This window comes from Nerophis lumbriciformis, linkage group LG25, assembly GCF_033978685.3.
Source record: "Nerophis lumbriciformis linkage group LG25, RoL_Nlum_v2.1, whole genome shotgun sequence".
Lineage (NCBI taxonomy): Eukaryota > Metazoa > Chordata > Actinopteri > Syngnathiformes > Syngnathidae > Nerophis > Nerophis lumbriciformis.
In genome coordinates, this window is record NC_084572.2 from 30,542,597 (window position 1) to 30,561,149 (window position 18,553).

Genomic DNA, 18,553 nt, shown 5'->3' on the forward strand with positions numbered 1-18,553 from the left:
AAAACGGTAATAGTTATTAACGTAAAAACTATAATAGTTAACATAAAAACTGCAATAGTAAATAACATAAAGACTGTAATAGTTAACGTAATAACTATAATAGTTAGCGTAAAAACTATAACAGTTCGTAACGTAAAAAGTAGAATAGTTAATAACATAAAAACTATAATAGTTAATAACATGAAAACTATGATAGTAAATAACATAAAAAGTGTAAGTTAATGATATAAAAACTATAATAGTTAACATAAAAACTATAATAGTAAATAACATAAAAACTATCATAGTAAATAACATAAAAACTATCATAGTAAATAAAAACTGTAATAGTTCAAACATAAAAAATATAAAAGTTAATAACATAAAATCTATAATAGTTAATAACAAAAACTATAATAGTAAATAACATAACAATTTTAATAGTTAATGACATAAAACTATAATAGTTAATAACATCAAAACTATAATAGTTAATAACATGAAAACTATGATAGTAAATAACATAAAAAGTGTAAGTTAATGACATAAAAACTATAATAGTAAATAACAAAAACTATCATAGTAAATAACATAAAAAGTGTAAGTTAATGACATAAAAACTATAATAGTAAATAACAAAAACTATCATAGTAAATAACATAAAAAGTGTAAGTTAATGACATAAAAACTATAATAGTAAATAACATAAAAACTATCATAGTAAATAACAAAAACTAATAGTTCAAACATAAAAACTATAAAAGTTAATAACATAAAAACTATAAAAGTTAATAACATAAAAACTATAATAGTTAATAACAAAAACTATAATAGTAAATGACATAACAATTTTAATAGTTAATGACATAAAAACTATAATAGTTAATAACATCAAAACTATAATAGTTAATAACATGAAAACTATGATAGTAAATAACATAAAAAGTGTAAGTTAATGACATAAAAACTATAATAGTAAATAACAAAAACAATCATAGTAAATAACATAAAAAGTGTAAGTTAACGACATAAAAACTATAATAGTTAACATAAAAACTATAATAGTAAATAACATAAAAACTATCATAGTAAATAACAAAAACTGTAATAGTTCAAACATAAAAACTATAAAAGTTAATAACATAAAAACTATAATAGTTAATAACAAAAACTATAATAGTAAATAACATAACAATTTTAATAGTTAATGACATCAAAACTATAATGTTAATAACATCAAAACTATAATAGTTAGACAAAAACAAAGTGTGAGAAACAGAGAGGAACAATGAAGCCATAGAAGTGCTAGATAAGTGGGCCAACTTCACACATGATATTTGGCCACTAGATGGTGCTAAAACTCACAAAGCTTGATTGGTTTGATGTTGTTAAAATTGCTTTAATTGCATTTCCTTTTTTTTCCCAACATGTATTCCAGTTTGAATTACCACACTTTGGACATTTACATCATTAATCATCGTTATTGGACTCCAGACATGGGAAATAAAAACAGCCATAGAAAAAACATCGCTAACATTTGGACACTGGCGTGTACCTCAAGTCCTGGTGCGCACACGCACACACACACACACACACACACACACACACACACACACACACACAAAAGAGAGCAGGACTTGAAAGACAAGAGTGTGTGTGTCACTGGAATCATGTTATGATGATTCACCAACGAGGAAAAAAAATGTCATTTTTCGACAAAAAAACATCGATTTTTATTTTTTAACGTCCATTGTTACGAGACAGGGACTTTATCGTTATTATTGTTATTTTAAAAAAAACATGTTGGTGATATGAATATGAGAAAGGAGACATTTTTAAAAAACATTATGAAAGGCTTTTCATTCAGATCCATTTTTTCAACATTAGCATCCTCTTGTAGCACAGCTAATAGCGCTGTTAGCGTTAAAAATGTCCCAAAACTACAGATTGTCTCGCTAACTAACTGAAGTGCTAACTAGGGGCTATATTTACGTTTAAAATAATAATAATAAAACGTTTTGGCAGCTCATTTTACACAACAGGATTTTTGGAGCAAACGTCTTAAAGTGTACTCTTTTTTTTTTTAGCGCTAGCACAGCTAGTAGCATTGTTAGCATAAACTGTGTAATATTGAAAAAATCCAAAAGCTTTAACGCCGTAGCTGCCAACATTTATGACAAAAACGTAAGTGAGAATTTTTAACTAAAGATACAAAACGGTCTGGGTCTAAATGCGGGAGTTTTAAAACCCCACGTAAGAACGGTGAAATGCACGTGTGTGTGTCTTGGCTGAACAAAAAATGTCGGGAAACAGCAACAAAAGGGAATTTCTGTCACGATTTCCGTTTAAAAACGCTAAAAACCGTACAATGTGAAAACTTTTACACAAAAATGGTGGAATATTGCATCGTTGTTATCGCGTTTGAGTATTTTGTACGAACATTTAACGAATCCAAAGTGAACTTGTAACACAATGTTAGCGTGAAAACATTTCCGATCTCGCTAACACGAGAAGTGGTCAATGGGGGTGAAATATATTTTGAAATTCTGTAGGAAACATCGGAACTGTTAGCTACTATGATGTAAATGCTAACAACTCGGTCGGGGGGTTGGGATTAAAAAACATTAACAGTAGAATTTGTGTAACGGTTTCCGTTTAAACGCTAAAAGAGGTCAAATGTGAAAACGTACACAAAAATGGTGCATCGCGGTAGTCGTGTTTGTGCATTTTGTACGAACATTTAACAAATCCAAAGTGAAAGGACACTTGTAACACGGCGAGTCGTAATGTTAGCGGGAAATTTTTTTCAATCTCGCTAACATGAGAAATGCTGAACGAAACTGCGAACCAGTTTCGTTCAGCATTTCAACATTTTATTCATCCAATGTTCGTTAAATGTTCGTACAAAATGCACAAACACAACAACGATGCAATGTTCCACCATTACTATGTAAAAGTTTTCCCAGTTTTTTGTTTTTAGCGTTTCAATGGAAACCGTACCAAAAATCCCCTATGGTTTTTATAACTACTACGACAAAAATGCCAATAACTAGTAAAAAAGTTATAAAAACCATAGGACCCCGACTTAAAGAAGTTGAAAAACTTACTTCGGGTGTTACCATTTAGTGGTCAATTGTATGGAATATGTACTGTACTGTGCAATCTACTAATAAAAGTTTCAATCAATCAATCAATCAATCAATCAATAGTGGATTTTTGGTACGGTTTCCATTTAAACGCTAAAAACAAAAAAATGGGGAAACTTTTACATAGTAATGGTGGAACATTGCATCGTTGTTGTCGTGTTTGTGCATTTTGTACGAAATATGGGGGCGAAATATATTTTGAAATTCTGTAGGAAACATCGGAGCTGTTAGCTACCATGATGTAAATGCTAACAACTCGGGGGGAGGGAAGTGATTAAAAAACATTAACAGTAGAATTTGTGTTACGTGGAATTTGTGTTATGGTTTCCGTTTAAACGCTAATAGAGGTCAAATGTGAAAACGTACACAAAAATGGTGCATCGCGGTTGTCGTGTTTGTGCATTTTGTACGAACATTTAAAAGTGAAAGGACACTTGTAACACGGCGAGTCGTAATGTTAACGTGAAAAAAATTCCGATCTTGCTAACATGAGAAGTGGCCGTTGGATTAATATAATGTTGAAATGCTGAACGAAACTGCGAACTCCTACGACAAAAATGCCAATAATTGGGAAAAAAAGTTATAAAAACCATAGTGGATTTTTGGTACGATTTCCATGCTAAAAACAAAAAACTGGGAAAACTTTCACATTGTAATGGTGGAATGATCGCATTGTTGTTGTCGTGTTTGTGCATTTTGTACGAACGTTTAACGCATCCAAAGTGAAAGGACACTTGTAACACGGCGAGTCGTAATGTTAGCGTGAAAAAAATTCCGATCTAGCAAACATGAGAAGTGGCCGTTGGATGAACAAAATGTTGAAATGCTGAACGAAACTGCGAACTACTACGACAAAAATGCCGATAACTACAAAAAAAGTGATAAAAACGGTTTCCATTTGAACGCTAAAAACGAAAAACTGTAAAAATGTTACACAGTAATGGTGGAACGTTGCATCGCATTTTGTACGAACGTTTAACGCATCCGAAGCGCAAGAACACTTGCAGTACGGCTAGTTGCGATCTTTGCATCGAACATGTTCCGAAAGAATCAGACAAGATTGTCTCGCTAATATGAGAAGTGGCCGTTGGATCGAAATGTTGTAACGCTGTAACGTCGTAGTTGTTGGCAGCTACGACACAAATGCTAATTCGACTAAATGAACGACTAAAACGTAGTCGTTTTGGACATTTCTTTACATACACGTTGCGTGTTTCCTAAAACCCGATAGATTTATGTTAGAATTATTGTTTCTAAATTATCACAAAAAACTTTGTGTTATATTGAGTTCTGTCAAGTAAGAAGACAAAAGCTGTCTTTGCAACCTACCAAGAAGAATGCTCGTAAAACTCCACTGTGTAAGGGGGAGAGCCACATGAAGGGTTTTCCGTTTTCTCTCATGTATGGTAATCAACAGAAGGATGTTGTTCTGGCCCAAGGACTTCAAAGCGGAGAGATGACAGGATCTGCCCAATTTCCAGACGAACTCTTTTTGAACTATTTTATGGACCTCTTTTTGAACTATTTTACGAACTCTTTTTGAACTGACCATTTCTGTGAATTGTTTACGACCTTTTCTGTGAACTTTTTTGCGACCTTTGTCCTTTGGAAACAGCCGTGGCCATGTGGTCCAAAATAAAAGAAGGAGGCATACAAACTTTTGGCAGAGCGTGCTGGAGATTGTAGAAGGATACAATGTCCGGGCGACTCTCCTGAGTCCAAATTGAATTCTGTCTCTGTTTAATTATTTGCCTCTTGTCTTGTTTAATAAATGTCATCAGTGTTTGAACCTGACAATTTACTTGTGTCATAGGAACGCTAAAAACGAAGTGTGTTTAGTCAAAAAACATCGGAAGACGGTAGTGGCGTTTTTACGAACTACTCTTTACATATAATGCAATTGCTAATGTGCGCAGCTGCGTTAGCAAGCCATGTCGCGTAAAAAAAAACGGTTTCTTTACTAAATGACATCGCCAACTACTGGCCTGGCATGCACATTACAGCCTTTTGTCTTTTACATTTTTCATAGCATGTTGACGCGTAAACATGACTTTAGCGCGACGTCGTAGCGATAATGTAAACAAAAGGCCATGTCTCACACGCTAGCATGGTTTTTACACAGGCTGTACATTAGCAGGAGAAGAAAACTTGTGCTTACGAGGACGTAAAAAAACCCCAAAAACAATAAAAAGTCGGTAAAAGTTTGTCACAGTATCACTTTTGTAAACGTCCAATATTTAGTCCTACGCTAAAAAAAATATGACTGAAAACGTTACTCACGTAGCACCGAGCAAACACTTCCTTTTTTCCCGGTCTTCCCTCGTTGTCGTTGTACGATGATTTTTTTTGTCGTTATTTCGAGTCAAACATAAGCTTCTCCAACACGTCAGGCATCTTTTGTTTTTTGGCACCTTTTTTTTTGTTTTTGTCCTTCAAGTGCTGAAATCCAAAGAATTCCTGGAAAAAGTCCATGGTTGAAGTTAGATTCTAGCTAAACGTCATATTATTATTATTATTATTATTTATTCACAATGTGTGTTTAAGAGATACAGTAATGAAGTGCACAGCACAGCACGTCACCAGCAATGATCCATCCGTCATGAAATGATGGTTATTATGTACATCTTTGTACAGTGTGTGAGTGTGTCCACTAGGGGGCAGTAGACAGAGCCTAGTGGTTTTGCAAGTTGTAAGGGGGGGAGGAGCCAAGGCGCGTTGTGTTTAAGTAAAGTGGACAAAAGTGTGCTTCTGTCTTCCGTCAGCGACTTGCTGAGCTGTTGAGTTTCTGGCTTGTTGGGAGAACGGAACCCTTTTTAGCCGTTCTGGTCCCTAGTGGACCGAGGACTGTGGTCGGGCGGTGGCGTGCGGCCGACTGGCGGGGTCCAGTTGGTCGTTGGGGACGGAGCGGCGGTTCTGGTCTGGGCGGTTGGTGGCCAGGTACTTGGCTCTCATACTGGAGGTGTACTGGGCAGGAGGAGGGACGGACAGGAAGAAGACGAGAAAGAGTTATAAATGCAACAAAAATAAAAACACTTTTTAAATGTTAGCTGTGAAGGAAAGGTACACTTATAGTTATCTAGAAAGATAGATGGCTGAATATTTATATATTTCTAGTTAGCTATCTACAAACCCTGTTTCCATATGAGTTGGGAAATTGTGTTAGATGTAAATATAAACGGAATACAATGATTTGCAAATCATTTTCAACCCATATTCAGTTGAATGCACTACAAAGACAAGATATTTGATGTTCAAACTCATAAACATTATTTTTTTTTGCAAATAATAATTAACTTAGAATTTCATGGCTGCAACACGTGCCAAAGTAGTTGGGAAAGGGCATGTTCACCACTGTGTTACATGGCCTTTCCTTTTAACAACACTCAGTAAACGTTTGGGAACTGTTTTAAGCTTCTCAGGTGGAATTCTTTCCCATTCTTGCTTGATGTACAGCTTAAGTTGTTCAACAGTCCGGGGGTCTCCGTTGTGGTATTTTAGGCTTCATAATGCACCACACATTTTCAATGGGAGACAGGTCTGGACTACAGGAAGGCCAGTCTAGTACCCGCACTCTTTTACTATGAAGCCACGTTGATGTAACACGTGGCTTGGCATTGTCTTGCTGAAATAAGCAGGGGCGTCCATGGTAACGTTGCTTGGATGGCAACATATGTTGCTACAAAACCGGTATGTACCTTTCAGCATTAATGGCGCCTTCACAGATGTGTAAGTTACCCATGTCTTGGGCACTAATACACCCCCATACCATCACAGATGCTGCCTTTTACACTTTGCACCTATAACAATCCTGATGGTTCTTTTCCTCTTTGGTCGGGAGGACACGACGTCCACAGTTTCCAAAAACAATTTGAAATGTGGACTCGTCAGACCACAGAACACTTTTTTACTTTGTATCAGTCCATCTTAGATGAGCTCAGGCCCAGCAAAGCCGACGGCGTTTCTGGGTGTTGTTGATAAACGGTTTTCGCCTTGCATAGGAGAGTTTTAACTTGCACTTACAGATGTAGCGACCAACTGTAGTTACTGACAGTGGGTTTCTGAAGTGTTCCTGAGCCCATGTGGTGATATCCTTTACACACTGATGTCGCTTGTTGATGCAGTACAGCCTGAGGGATCGAAGGTCACGGGCTTAGCTGCTTACGTGCAGTGATTTCTCCAGATTCTCTGAACCCTTTGATGATATTACGGACCGTAGATGGTGAAATCCCTAAATTCCTTGCAATAGCTGGTTGAGAAAGGTTTTTCTTAAACTGTTCAACAATTTGCTCGCGCATTTGTTGACAAAGTGGTGACTCTTGCCCCATCCTTGTTTGTGAATGACTGAGCATTTCATGGAATCTACTTTTATACCCAATCATGGCACCCACCTGTTCCCAATTTGCCTGTTCACCTGTGGGATGTTCCAAATAAGTGTTTGATGAGCATTCCTCAACTTTATCAGTATTTATTGCCACCTTTCCCAACTTCTTTGTCACGTGTTGCTGGCATCAAATTCTAAAGTTAATGATTATTTGCAAAAAAAAAAAAAAGTTTATCAGTTTGAACATCAAATATCTTGTCTTTGTAGCATATTCAACTGAATATGGGTTGAAAATGATTTGCCAATCATTGTATTCCATTTATATTTACATCTAACACAGTTTCCCAACTCATATGGAAACGGGGTTTGTAGATAAATACACTGCTATCTATCCATCTATCTGGAATATAAATATCTACGTTAGGTTAGGAAAAAACATAGAGGCTATATCATCCCTACAAGCCTGTTTCGCAGGTTTCCCTGCTCGTCAGGGGATGAAACAGGCTTGTAGGGATGATATAGCCTGTGTTTTTTCTTGACCAGAAAAAAACATAGAGGCTATATCATCCCTACAAGCCTGTTTCGCAGGTTTCCCTGATGAGCAGGGAAAACAGGCTTGTAGGGATGATATAGCCTCTGTGTTTTTTTCCTGACCTAACGTATATTCCGCTCTACCTCGGTATTGAGCACTGTATAATGGATAAGCCACAGAAACCTCGACTAGCTAAACATCTATCTATATAGTTCTTGCTAGCTATCGTGGTTGAATAAACTGGCTATATAGAGAGCTATATAGCTAAATATCAGTATCTTTCTAGTTATCTATGGAGCTATATAAACTTCTAGCTAGCTAGCTAGACGGATAGATAGCTAAGTATATATGTCGAGCAAGCTATCTCAATAAATAAACTGCTAGCTAGCTAGCAATATAGACATATACATAGCTAAATATCTATATCTTTCTAGCTAGCTAGACAGATAAATAGCTAAAACTATATTTCTAGCTGTCTATTTACTGTTAGCTCTCTCTCTATCTTTCTCTCTCTCTCTTTTTTTTTTAAACAGACGTACAGCTCGACTGCTAGCTAGAAAGATATCTAAATACTGTATATATATATATATATATATATATATATATATATATATATATGTCTTTCTAGCTAGCTATCTAGATAAATAGATATCTATCTATCCATCTATCTGGAATATAGATAGCTAAATATCTACGTTAGGTCAGGAAAAAACATAGAGGCTATATCATCCCTACAAGCCTGTTTCGCAGGTTTCCCTGCAGGGAAACAGGCTTGTAGGGATGATTTAGCCTGTGTGTTTTTTCTTGACCAGGAAAAAACCTTGGGGCTATATCATCCCTACAAGCCTGTTTCCCTGGGAAACAGGCTTGTTGGGATGATATAGCCTCTGTGTTTTTCCCTGACCGTATATTCCGCTCTACCCCGGTATTGAGCACTGTATAACGGATAAACCACAGAAACCTCGACTAGCTAAATATTTATATATTTCTTGCTAGCTATCCAGTTGAATAAACTGCTAGCTAGCTGGCTATATAGTGAGCTATATAGCTAAATATCAGTATCGTTCTAGCTAGCTATCGAGCTAAATAAAATGCTAGATAGATAGCTAAGTATATATGTCGAGCAAGCTATCTCAATAAATAGACTGCTAGCGAGCTAGCAATATAGACATATACATAGCCAAATATCTTTATCTGCCTAGCTAGCTAGACAGATAAATAGCTAAAAATATATTTCTAGTTGTCTGTCTTTCTCTCTCTCTTTTTTTTTTAACAGACGTACAGCTCGACTGCTAGCTAGAAAGATAGCTAAATATATATATGTATGTATATCTTTCTAGCTAGCTATCTCGATAAACAGACTGCTATCTATCCATCTATCTGGAATGTAGTTAGCTACATAAATAGATCGTTTCCGAGATAGAAAGTTTGCTAGCTTGCTAGATAAGTAGCTAGCTCGCTTGCTGGATAAATAAGTTACTGGTTAGCTAGCTAACTAGATAGCTAGATAGATAGATCGATAGAGACAAACAAATTAATATTCAGACCAGTCATTTGCTGGATAGCTTCGGTAAAGATAGCTTAAATAGGTATAGGTAGGAAGAAAAACAAATTCATATTTGAACCAGTCATTTGCTCGATAAAATAACTAGCTTGCTAGCTATCTGGATAAATAGCTAGCTAGATAGCTTGCAAGCTTGCTGGATAGATAGCTTGCGAGATAAATAGATAGGTAGATAGATAGCCTGCGAGATAAATAGATAGGTAGATAGATAGCCTGCGAGATAAATAGATAGGTAGATAGATAGCCTGCGAGATAAATAGATAGGTAGATAGATAGCTTGCGAGATAAAAAGGTTGAGATAAATAGCTTGCTTGATGGATAGCCTGCTAGGTTGCTAGATTAATAGCTTGCTACATAAATAATAGCTTGCTAGATAGATAAACAGATAGATAGTTTGCTCGATACATAAATAAGACAGATACAGATAGATAGCTTGCAAAATAGATAAATAGATAGGTAGATAGATAGCTTGCTAGATAAATAGATAGCTTCCTAGATAAATAGTTTGCTAGCTTGCTAGATAGAAAGTTTGCTGGATAGGTAGCTTGCGAGATAAATAGATAGGTAGATAGATAGCTTGCTCGATACATAGATAGATAGGTTGCGATAGATAGCTTGCTTGATAGATAACCTGCTAGCTTGCTAGATTGATAGCTTGCTACATAAATAGATAGCTTGCTTGATAGATAGCCTGCTAGCTTGCTGGATTGATAGCTTGCTACATAAATAGATAGCTTGCTAGATAGATAAACAGATAGATCGATACATAAATAAGACAGGTACAGATAAATAGATAGGTAGATAGATGGCTTGCTACATAAATAGATAACTTCCTAGATAGAAAGTTTGCTAGCTTTCTAGATAAGTAGCTAGCTCGCTTGCTGGATAAATAACTTGCTGGTTAGCTAGCTAACTAGATAGCTAGATCGATAGAGACAAACAAATCAATATGTAGGCCAGTCATTTGCACAGTTGGGGTTTGATTCAAGTCAAATAATCAATCAACAGTTGATTAGGTGGAGATGATGTTATTATTCATGATCAACAATTGAGTTAGTTTAGCGTTCTAGTTCTGATGTTAGCCTGGTTGCTACGAGTTAGTGGTCTAGTAGTCACACCAAGTGAATATCAATCAAAGGAAGTTCTGGCCTTGGAGGGGAGGAAGTTTCATAATGGAGGGTCAGGTGGGTCAAGGGTCACAGAAACAAGAGAGGACACATACTGTAACACCTCGATGGACGTATGAAAGACTGGAGGGGTGGACCGAAGGAGGGCGGGGGACGACTGGACGTTTTCCTTACACGTGGTTTTCCGCACAAGTTCAAAGAGTTCTCCAGGACCCCACCTCCCCGACCAAGCATCCAAGCCGACATCAGAAATAGACAACTCACTAATGTGACATCATCCACCACTTCCTGTTTCGCCCCAGGCTGACAAAATGATCCAGGCCATGGTGCAGGCAAGAGGGTGCGGGGTTGCACGGGGGGTGGTCTACCTTCCAATAGCCACACCTTGGACATTTGAAGAGTCTCAACGGTGTGGCTGTTGGAAGACAGCGGGGACAGGACGGGGTGGGGGGTCTCCTAGAAAGTGTGCACTTACAGAGGGTGGAGGGGACTCCCTGCCAATCAAGGGGGTGTTCTCACACCGCGGGTTCTGAAAGTTTGCGTTCTGGTTCCTGCATTGTAGAATCAGAGGTTACTCAACGGCAAGACGGGCTCACTCGCCGCTATCGTGTTTGCTTGCTCAAGGGCAAATGAATAGTCATACTGTAGACAAAATATTTGATGTGTTCTTCGTCTGGATGCTTTTTGGCAGGCAGCTAGCAGTCAAACATCACAAAGGATCGCTACAAGTGAAGGCTCGCCGAGTTGGGACTACCACGTTTCCACCAAGCAGTCCAGTACAGCTCGCTTCTGCGTCTTAAAAAGTCCTCTGTTACACAGACACGGTAATATGTGTCCTTAGAAACCGCTCATGACATGGGTTTTCCACTGAGGGCCACAGACGGGGAAAAAAATCCAAAGATCCGGGGACCATTTTGGTAGTTTTCACCTTCAAAACCATTTTTTTTCAAAGACCTAGAACATTTCGGTAGAAATTTCATGTGAATGCTGACGAGCCAAAGCGGAACGGAAAAGCTAACAGTTAGCAGGCTGGCAAGATAGAGTCAAGTACCCCTCCCCCACCCCACGCCTTCACCACCGCTTGTTTCCCCTCGGGGTGATGGCCGGCTGGCTGCGCTTCAAAGCAGCAGTCGACCTCCAGGGGACCAACTCCCCGCCCCTCTGTTGCGAGTTGTCGTGATTAAATGTAACGTGTTTATGTGTGCATTGCATGGAGGTTTTTTCCCACTCCAGACTAGGCCCCCTTAGGAGCCCAGTTTAGATTCTATTTTTTTACTCATCTTCTTCCCCAGCGTTTTACCTTTTTCTTATCTTTTACGGGGCGCCTTGTGGCGACCTATCAGCGTTCCTGTTCTGTAACCTTGTACACTGTTTGTTTGTCTAATCTTGAACGGGTTTGTGCTGGAAACATAGTTTCGTTGTACTTGTGCAATGACAATAAAGTCCTATCCTATCCGAAGTAACAAAAATATGAGCAAAAGGAGCTAAAAAAAAAAAAAAAGCTAGCATGCTAACAGTACTATGCTAACATGCTAACAATAGCACGCTTACATCTAGCATTAGTGAAATGCCAAATTATACGACACTGAGGTGTATACCTGTAAATTTAGCTAAAAGAAAAGCTAGCATGCTTATGTGCTGACTGTAGCACCAACATATATTATGTATACCTGAAAAATGTGTTTAAAAAGTTAGCATGCTAGTTGTCTTATTATTATCATTACTCTTAAAATGCGAGTGTAATTTTAGCACTTAAGCTCACATAGCTATGCTAGTGTTGCTAACGTTTGTCTCTTCCTGTCCTACTCCTTAATGTTATGTTGTTGTATGTGATATATGACGTCTAATATATTATTACCATTACTTATAGAATACGAGTGTAATGTTAGCACTATAGCTTACATAGCTATGCTAATGTTGCTAACGCTTGTGGCCTCCTGTCCTACTCCTTCATGTTATGTTGTTGTATGTAATCAGTGTTGGGACTAACGGTAAATAGTAATCTAACGCGTTATTTTTTATATTCAGTAACTCAGTTACCGTTACTACATGATGCGTTACTGCATTATTTTACGTTATTTTTTTATGTAGTATCGGCTAGAACAGGGGTAGGGAACCTACGGCTCTAGAGCCAGATGTGGCTCTTTTGATGACTGCATCTGGCTCTCAGATAAACATTGCTTAACACGATAAGTAATGAATAATTCCGCTGGTAATTGCAGTGTTAAAAATAACGTTCAAAATATAAAACACTCTCATGCATTTTAATCCGTACATCCTGTTCAAGAAGTCGCATTAATGGTAAGAAGCATTTTATTTATTATTGGTTATCTTCAGAATAACAATGTTATTAAAAAGACTAAGAGACTTGTTAGACTCTAAAAATGTTGGTCTTACTTAAAAATGCATGCATTTAGTTGTATTCAGTGTTAAAAAATGTTATATGGCTCTCACGGAAATACATTTTAGAATATTTGGCTTTCATGGCTCTCACGGCCAAAAAGGTTCCCGACCCCTGGGCTAGAAACTGAGAAGATCTGAGTGTGTTTTATTGCAGCGCTGCGGAAGAGGCGACAAGAAAGAGGCTGTCTGTGTGTGTGTGTGTGTGTGTGTGTGTGTATGTGAGAGGGGGCGTGTCTGTGTTTACTAACAAGACATCACGGCTGCTGAAACAGCTACAAAAGCAACATGCTTCGACGAAGCTAGTAAAGAGAGACACACTTCACCTGCTAAGCAACAGCGACTGGATTTTAACAAGGCACACCTGTCCTACTCCTTCATGTGATGTTGTTGTATGTGATGTATTGCATCTTTTATGTTGGACAGGTGCAGAGGAACAGTGTTAGCGTAAAAAGTACACAATAGCGCTTCTCGGCGAACACGCATTGCAGGGCGCCACAGTAAATGTTCTCGTCCATCAAGACTGCGTATAGCCCCGCCCACTTTCGGTACGCTACTAACCCGACGGAAGGGTGCGAAAAAGCGGTGAACTGTACCGCTTGGTGGAAGCTATTTTTGAACATGTTGGTCACAAAGCTACACTTGCAGTAGGGTGACTCTAGGGTGGGGGAGCTCCTGGGCGTCGGGTGTTGCTAACTCACATGTATTCAGTGACGGGGGCATTGCTGACGGTGTGGGCGGTGGCGGGCAGGCTAGCTTCGCTACCGTAGCTGGAGCCACAGCTGTAGAGACTGGGCATGTGAACGCGGTACAGGTTATCGTGCACGCCGCCCCGCGAGGCGCCCGACTCGTCCTCGCCGTCCTCCTCGTCCGTCCTTCGGGGGGGGCCGGGTCGGGTCGGGTCGGGTCAGGGGCGCGGTGGGAGAGAGGAAGAGGGGGAGAGGAGGAGGAGGAGGAAGGGGGAGACAACAGATTGTAAACAGGAGTTAAGGAGAGGTGGACGAGCTCGGGTCCTGAGCATCAGACCGGGGTCAGGCCACGCCCCCTTCAGCGCCAAAGAAGCATTCATACGTCCTGACAAGTCCCTGCTGGACAACAAGCATGCAGGCAGTCGCTGTGCATGCAGCCTGGTGGAACCTCCCTGCCTTCCACTACAACACACAACCACATCTCTCGCGTCGGCACCCATGCACCCCCCCGGTGCTCCGTGGAGCTTCAAGCAAACAAAACCAAGAAGTAAGAAAACCAAGGAGAGAACATGGCTGGTCGGGGGAGGGGGGGGGAAATCCATTTTCCACACAAAAATGGTCAAAAATGTAAAGCAGTCGGCAGTAACAGGATAGATGAGGCTTCAAAATAATCATAACTCATAATGAAATCATCAATTATCCGATTTGGAACTTGGATCGCTGGCCACGCAATCAAACACTTTGCAGGCAAATGTGCCTCAAAATGATTCTTTCTGCCCATCTTGTGCTTTTTCTTTGCCCTTTTTAGGGCCACAGTCACGATACGATACAGATATTAGCGCCTTGAGTGTTGGCCGCAGTAACTTGAGCAATGCGGACACGTTTGTTACTGGATACTCTACTGATGCGCTTCTGCCTTGGAGACTTTGTACATGTAAGTAATATGCAACTATAATTATTTGATACTTAATACGCTGTTAGACTGAAATATGGTTCAATTATTATTATATATGTCTAGCTTGTGTGCTATTGGGTGCTTAGCTGTTGTGTAGCTGCTAGCTCCTACTAGTAAGGCAGTATAGCTCGGTTGGTAGAGTGGCCATGCCAGCAACTTGAGGGTTCCAGGTTCAATCCCCGCTTCCGACAGCCGAGTCACTGTCGTCGTGTCCTTGGGCAAGACACTTTACCCACCTGCTCCCAGTGCCACCCACACTGGTTTAAATGTAACTTAGATATTGGGTTTCACTATGTAAAAGCACTTTAGAGTCACTAGTCACTATATAAATATAATTCACTTCACTTCACTTACATCATGTGTTGCCTTCATTAAAACACTTATACAAGACTTTTAAAGTAATTTTGATAATAGGCTAATATAGACACTTACATCATGTGTTGCCTTCATTATAACACTTATATAAGACTTTTAAAGTAATTTTGATAGTAGGCTAATATAGACACTTACATCATGTGTTGCCTTCATTATAACACTTATATAAGACTTTTAAAGTAATTTTGATAGTAGGCTAATATAGACACTTACATCATGTGTTGTCTTCATTATAACACTTATATAACACTTTTAAAGTAATTTTGATAGTAGGCTAACATAACTAATATAGACACTTACATCATGTGTTGCCTTCATTATAACACTTATATAAGACTTTTAAAGTAATTTTGATAGTAGGCTAATATAGCTAATATAGACACGTACATCATGTGTTGCCTTCATTATAACACTTATATAAGACTTTTAAAGTCATTTTGATAGTAGGCTATTATAGGTAATATAGACACTTACATCATGTGTTGTCTTCATTATAACACTTATATAAGACTTTTAAAGTCATTTTGATAGTAGGCTAATATAGACACTTACATCATGTGTTGCCTTCATATTAACACTTATATAAGACTTTTAAAGTCATTTTAATAGTAGGCTAATATAATTAATATAGACACTTACATCATGTGTTGCCTTCATTATAACACTTATATAAGACTTTTAAAGTCATTTTGATAGTAGGCTAATATAGCTAATATAGACACGTACATCATGTGTTGCCTTCATTATAACACTTATACAAGACTTTTAAAGTAATTTTGATTGTAGGCTAATATAGCTAATATAGACACTTACATCATGTGTTGCCTTCATTATAACACTTATACAAGACTTTTAAAGTCATTTTGATAGTAGGCTAATATAGACACTTACATCATGTGTTGTCTTCATTATAACACTTATATAACACTTTTCAAGTAATTTTGCTAGTAGGCTATTATAACTAATATAGACACTTACATCATGTGTTGCCTTCATTATAACACTTATATAAGACTTTTAAAGTAATTTTGATAGTAGGCTAATATAGCTAATATAGACACTTACATCATGTGTTGCCTTCATTATCACACTTATATAAGACTTTTAAAGTCATTTTGATAGTAGGCTAATATAGGTAATATAGACACGTACATCATGTGTTGCCTTCATTATAACACTTATATAAGGCTTTTAATTTTTTACGGCTCCAGACAGATTAGTTTTTTGTATTTTTGGTCCAATATGGCTCTTTCAACATTTTGGGTTGCTGGGTTTAGGTAAAGGAGCATAAATAGCGTGTTTTATTTCCGTTCATTTATTGTGATTAATGGAGTTTACCAGTCCTATTCCACATACAAACAATATCATCGTTCAACCAGCATTAACGGCTCCAATGTGCAAGGTTAAATAATTCTGTATTTATTCTTTTGTTGTGCATGTTTTCGCGAGCCATGTCGTCCAACGTGACGCCACACAGAAGCGTTTGCCCGGCGTGGCCACCAGGTGGAGCTGTTCCACTCTCACCAGCACAAGGCTGAGCGAGGCCCATCAAGGCGGAATAATAAGCACGTAAAAAACCCAGGCAGCACGATTTTCCTTGCTCATTTCAGGCATCTTACGGATTAGCGTGGGGGGGCCATATGCTGGCGTGGACCACTAGAATGTCACATTGCTGCGTCTTTTCCACGCCACGGGCGTGTTTTGGTTCTTGGAAGGAGTCGCTTGTGCGAGCATACGGTCATTAAATATCCACCTCAATATCCAGCAGCGTTCGCTCGAAGCCCAAAGCAATTCCAAATCAGGACATTGTGGGAGGGGGAGGGGCAGGAACAGAAGGAGGAAGTGGGGCACGTGGTGGGTGGGAAAACAAAACAAAAACCATACAAAATCTGGTGCTCGGGTTTTGTGGCGAGGAGAAGAAGATGGAATAAACATGGAAGGCTCAGCCAGATTGTGGCCATGGATGCATGGAGGGACACAAACATGCATGGACTCTTAAAGGGGCGGAGTTAGTAGCGCGTTAGCTTGTGTGTGTGTGCGTGTTCGGGATCGTGTGTGTGTGTGTGTGTGTTACCTCTTGCCAGGCCAGGTGTGTGGCACGCTGCACACGATGGAAGAGAACATGAGGGCGGTGACGAAGGAGAAGAGCACCAGGTAGATGAGGCCCTCCACGCCGTCGTAGCACAGGCCCGTCAACGCCTGCACGTAATCCTGATAGGGGGGAGGGAGCGATGACGGTGACGACCACGCCGTGAGATTTCCGGAGCGTCCATGGCCGAGTGACTCACCATGTGCAGGCTGCGACAATCCACCAGCGCCGTCAGCTGGTGGAGGCCCACCTCGGTGGAGTTCAGCACGAACTGGATCTGCTCCAGAGTCCCCTGCACGGACAAACCGGAGGTCACACGTAGTCCCTGAACACGCCATTAGGGTTGTACGGTATACCGGTATTAGTATAGTACCGTGATACTAATGAGTCATATTCGGTACTATACTGCCTCTAAAAAGTCGTCGTCACGTTGTGTCATTACTGGTTTTACGAGCAGAGGAGCATAATCGGCAGTGCACAATCACAGAGTACTTACAAGCAGACACAGTGTGTAGACAGAAAAGGGAGAACAAACGCATTTTGGCTTAAAAACTAACGATAAAGGTGAAGTTATAACACTGAAACGCCCTCAGGAAGACGTGCTTTAAGACAGCGGTCCTCAACCACCGGTCCGTGACGCATTTGCTACATTAATTGATTTATAAACTACCGCATTTTCTTCAAAATTAACGTTCGCCTGTCCCACTAAACACACCAATAATCTTGTTAATAGATGTATTGTTACGGCTCAGACTCCTGCCACCGCCGCTCATCCGTCTGTGCGCTCCAGTGAGAGCACCGCGGGCCACGCCCACGGGCGTTTCAGGTGAGCACTGGTGTTGATGAGCAGATGAGAGCTGGCGTAGGTGGCGAGCTAATGTTATTAGCATAGCTCTATCGAGGTGCCGTAGCTAAGTTAGCTTCAATGGCGTCGTTAGCAACAGCATTGCTAGGCTTCGTCAGGCAGTACAGCATTAACCGTGTGGTTACAGGTCCAGAGTTTGGTAGTATTGTTGATCTTCTGTCTATCCTTCCAGTCAGGGGTTTATTTCTTTTGTTTCTATCTGCAGTTAAGCACGATGCTATCACGTTAGCTCCGTAGCTAAAGTGCTTCGCTGATGTATTGTCGTGGAGATAAAAGTCACTGTGAATGTCCATTTCGCGTTCTCGACTCTCATTTTCAAGAGGATATAGTATCCGAGGTGGTTTAAAATACAAATCCGTGATCCACAATAGGAAAGGGAGAGAGTGTGGAATCCAATGAGCCCTTGAACCTAAGTTACGGTCAGAGCGAAAAAAGATACGTCCTGCACTGCACTCTAGTCCTTCACTCTTACGTTTTTCATCCACGAATCTTTCATTCTCGCTCAAATTAA

At 39.4% G+C, this 18,553-nt stretch overlaps 1 protein-coding gene across 3 annotated transcripts in view; it reads right to left on the minus strand.

Moving 5' to 3' along the window:
• Positions 1-4,342: 4,342 nt before the first annotated feature.
• Positions 4,343-18,553, minus strand: part of LOC133621802 (protein tweety homolog 3-like) — a 54,796-nt gene continuing 40,585 nt past the window's right edge. The window contains exons 11-15 of one of the 3 annotated variants that reach the window (XM_061984165.1): positions 17,377-17,469; positions 17,163-17,299; positions 13,771-13,944; positions 11,145-11,220; positions 4,343-6,089 (exon numbers count right to left, since the gene is read on the minus strand). In XM_061984165.1, coding sequence (XP_061840149.1) covers positions 5,955-6,089; positions 11,145-11,220; positions 13,771-13,944; positions 17,163-17,299; positions 17,377-17,469 — 615 coding nt within the window. In that variant the 3' untranslated portion in view covers positions 4,343-5,954. The remainder of the gene's footprint in view (positions 6,090-11,144; positions 11,221-13,770; positions 13,945-17,162; positions 17,300-17,376; positions 17,470-18,553) is intronic. The other 2 variants (XM_061984166.1, XM_072916084.1) reach the window with 2 other exon arrangements.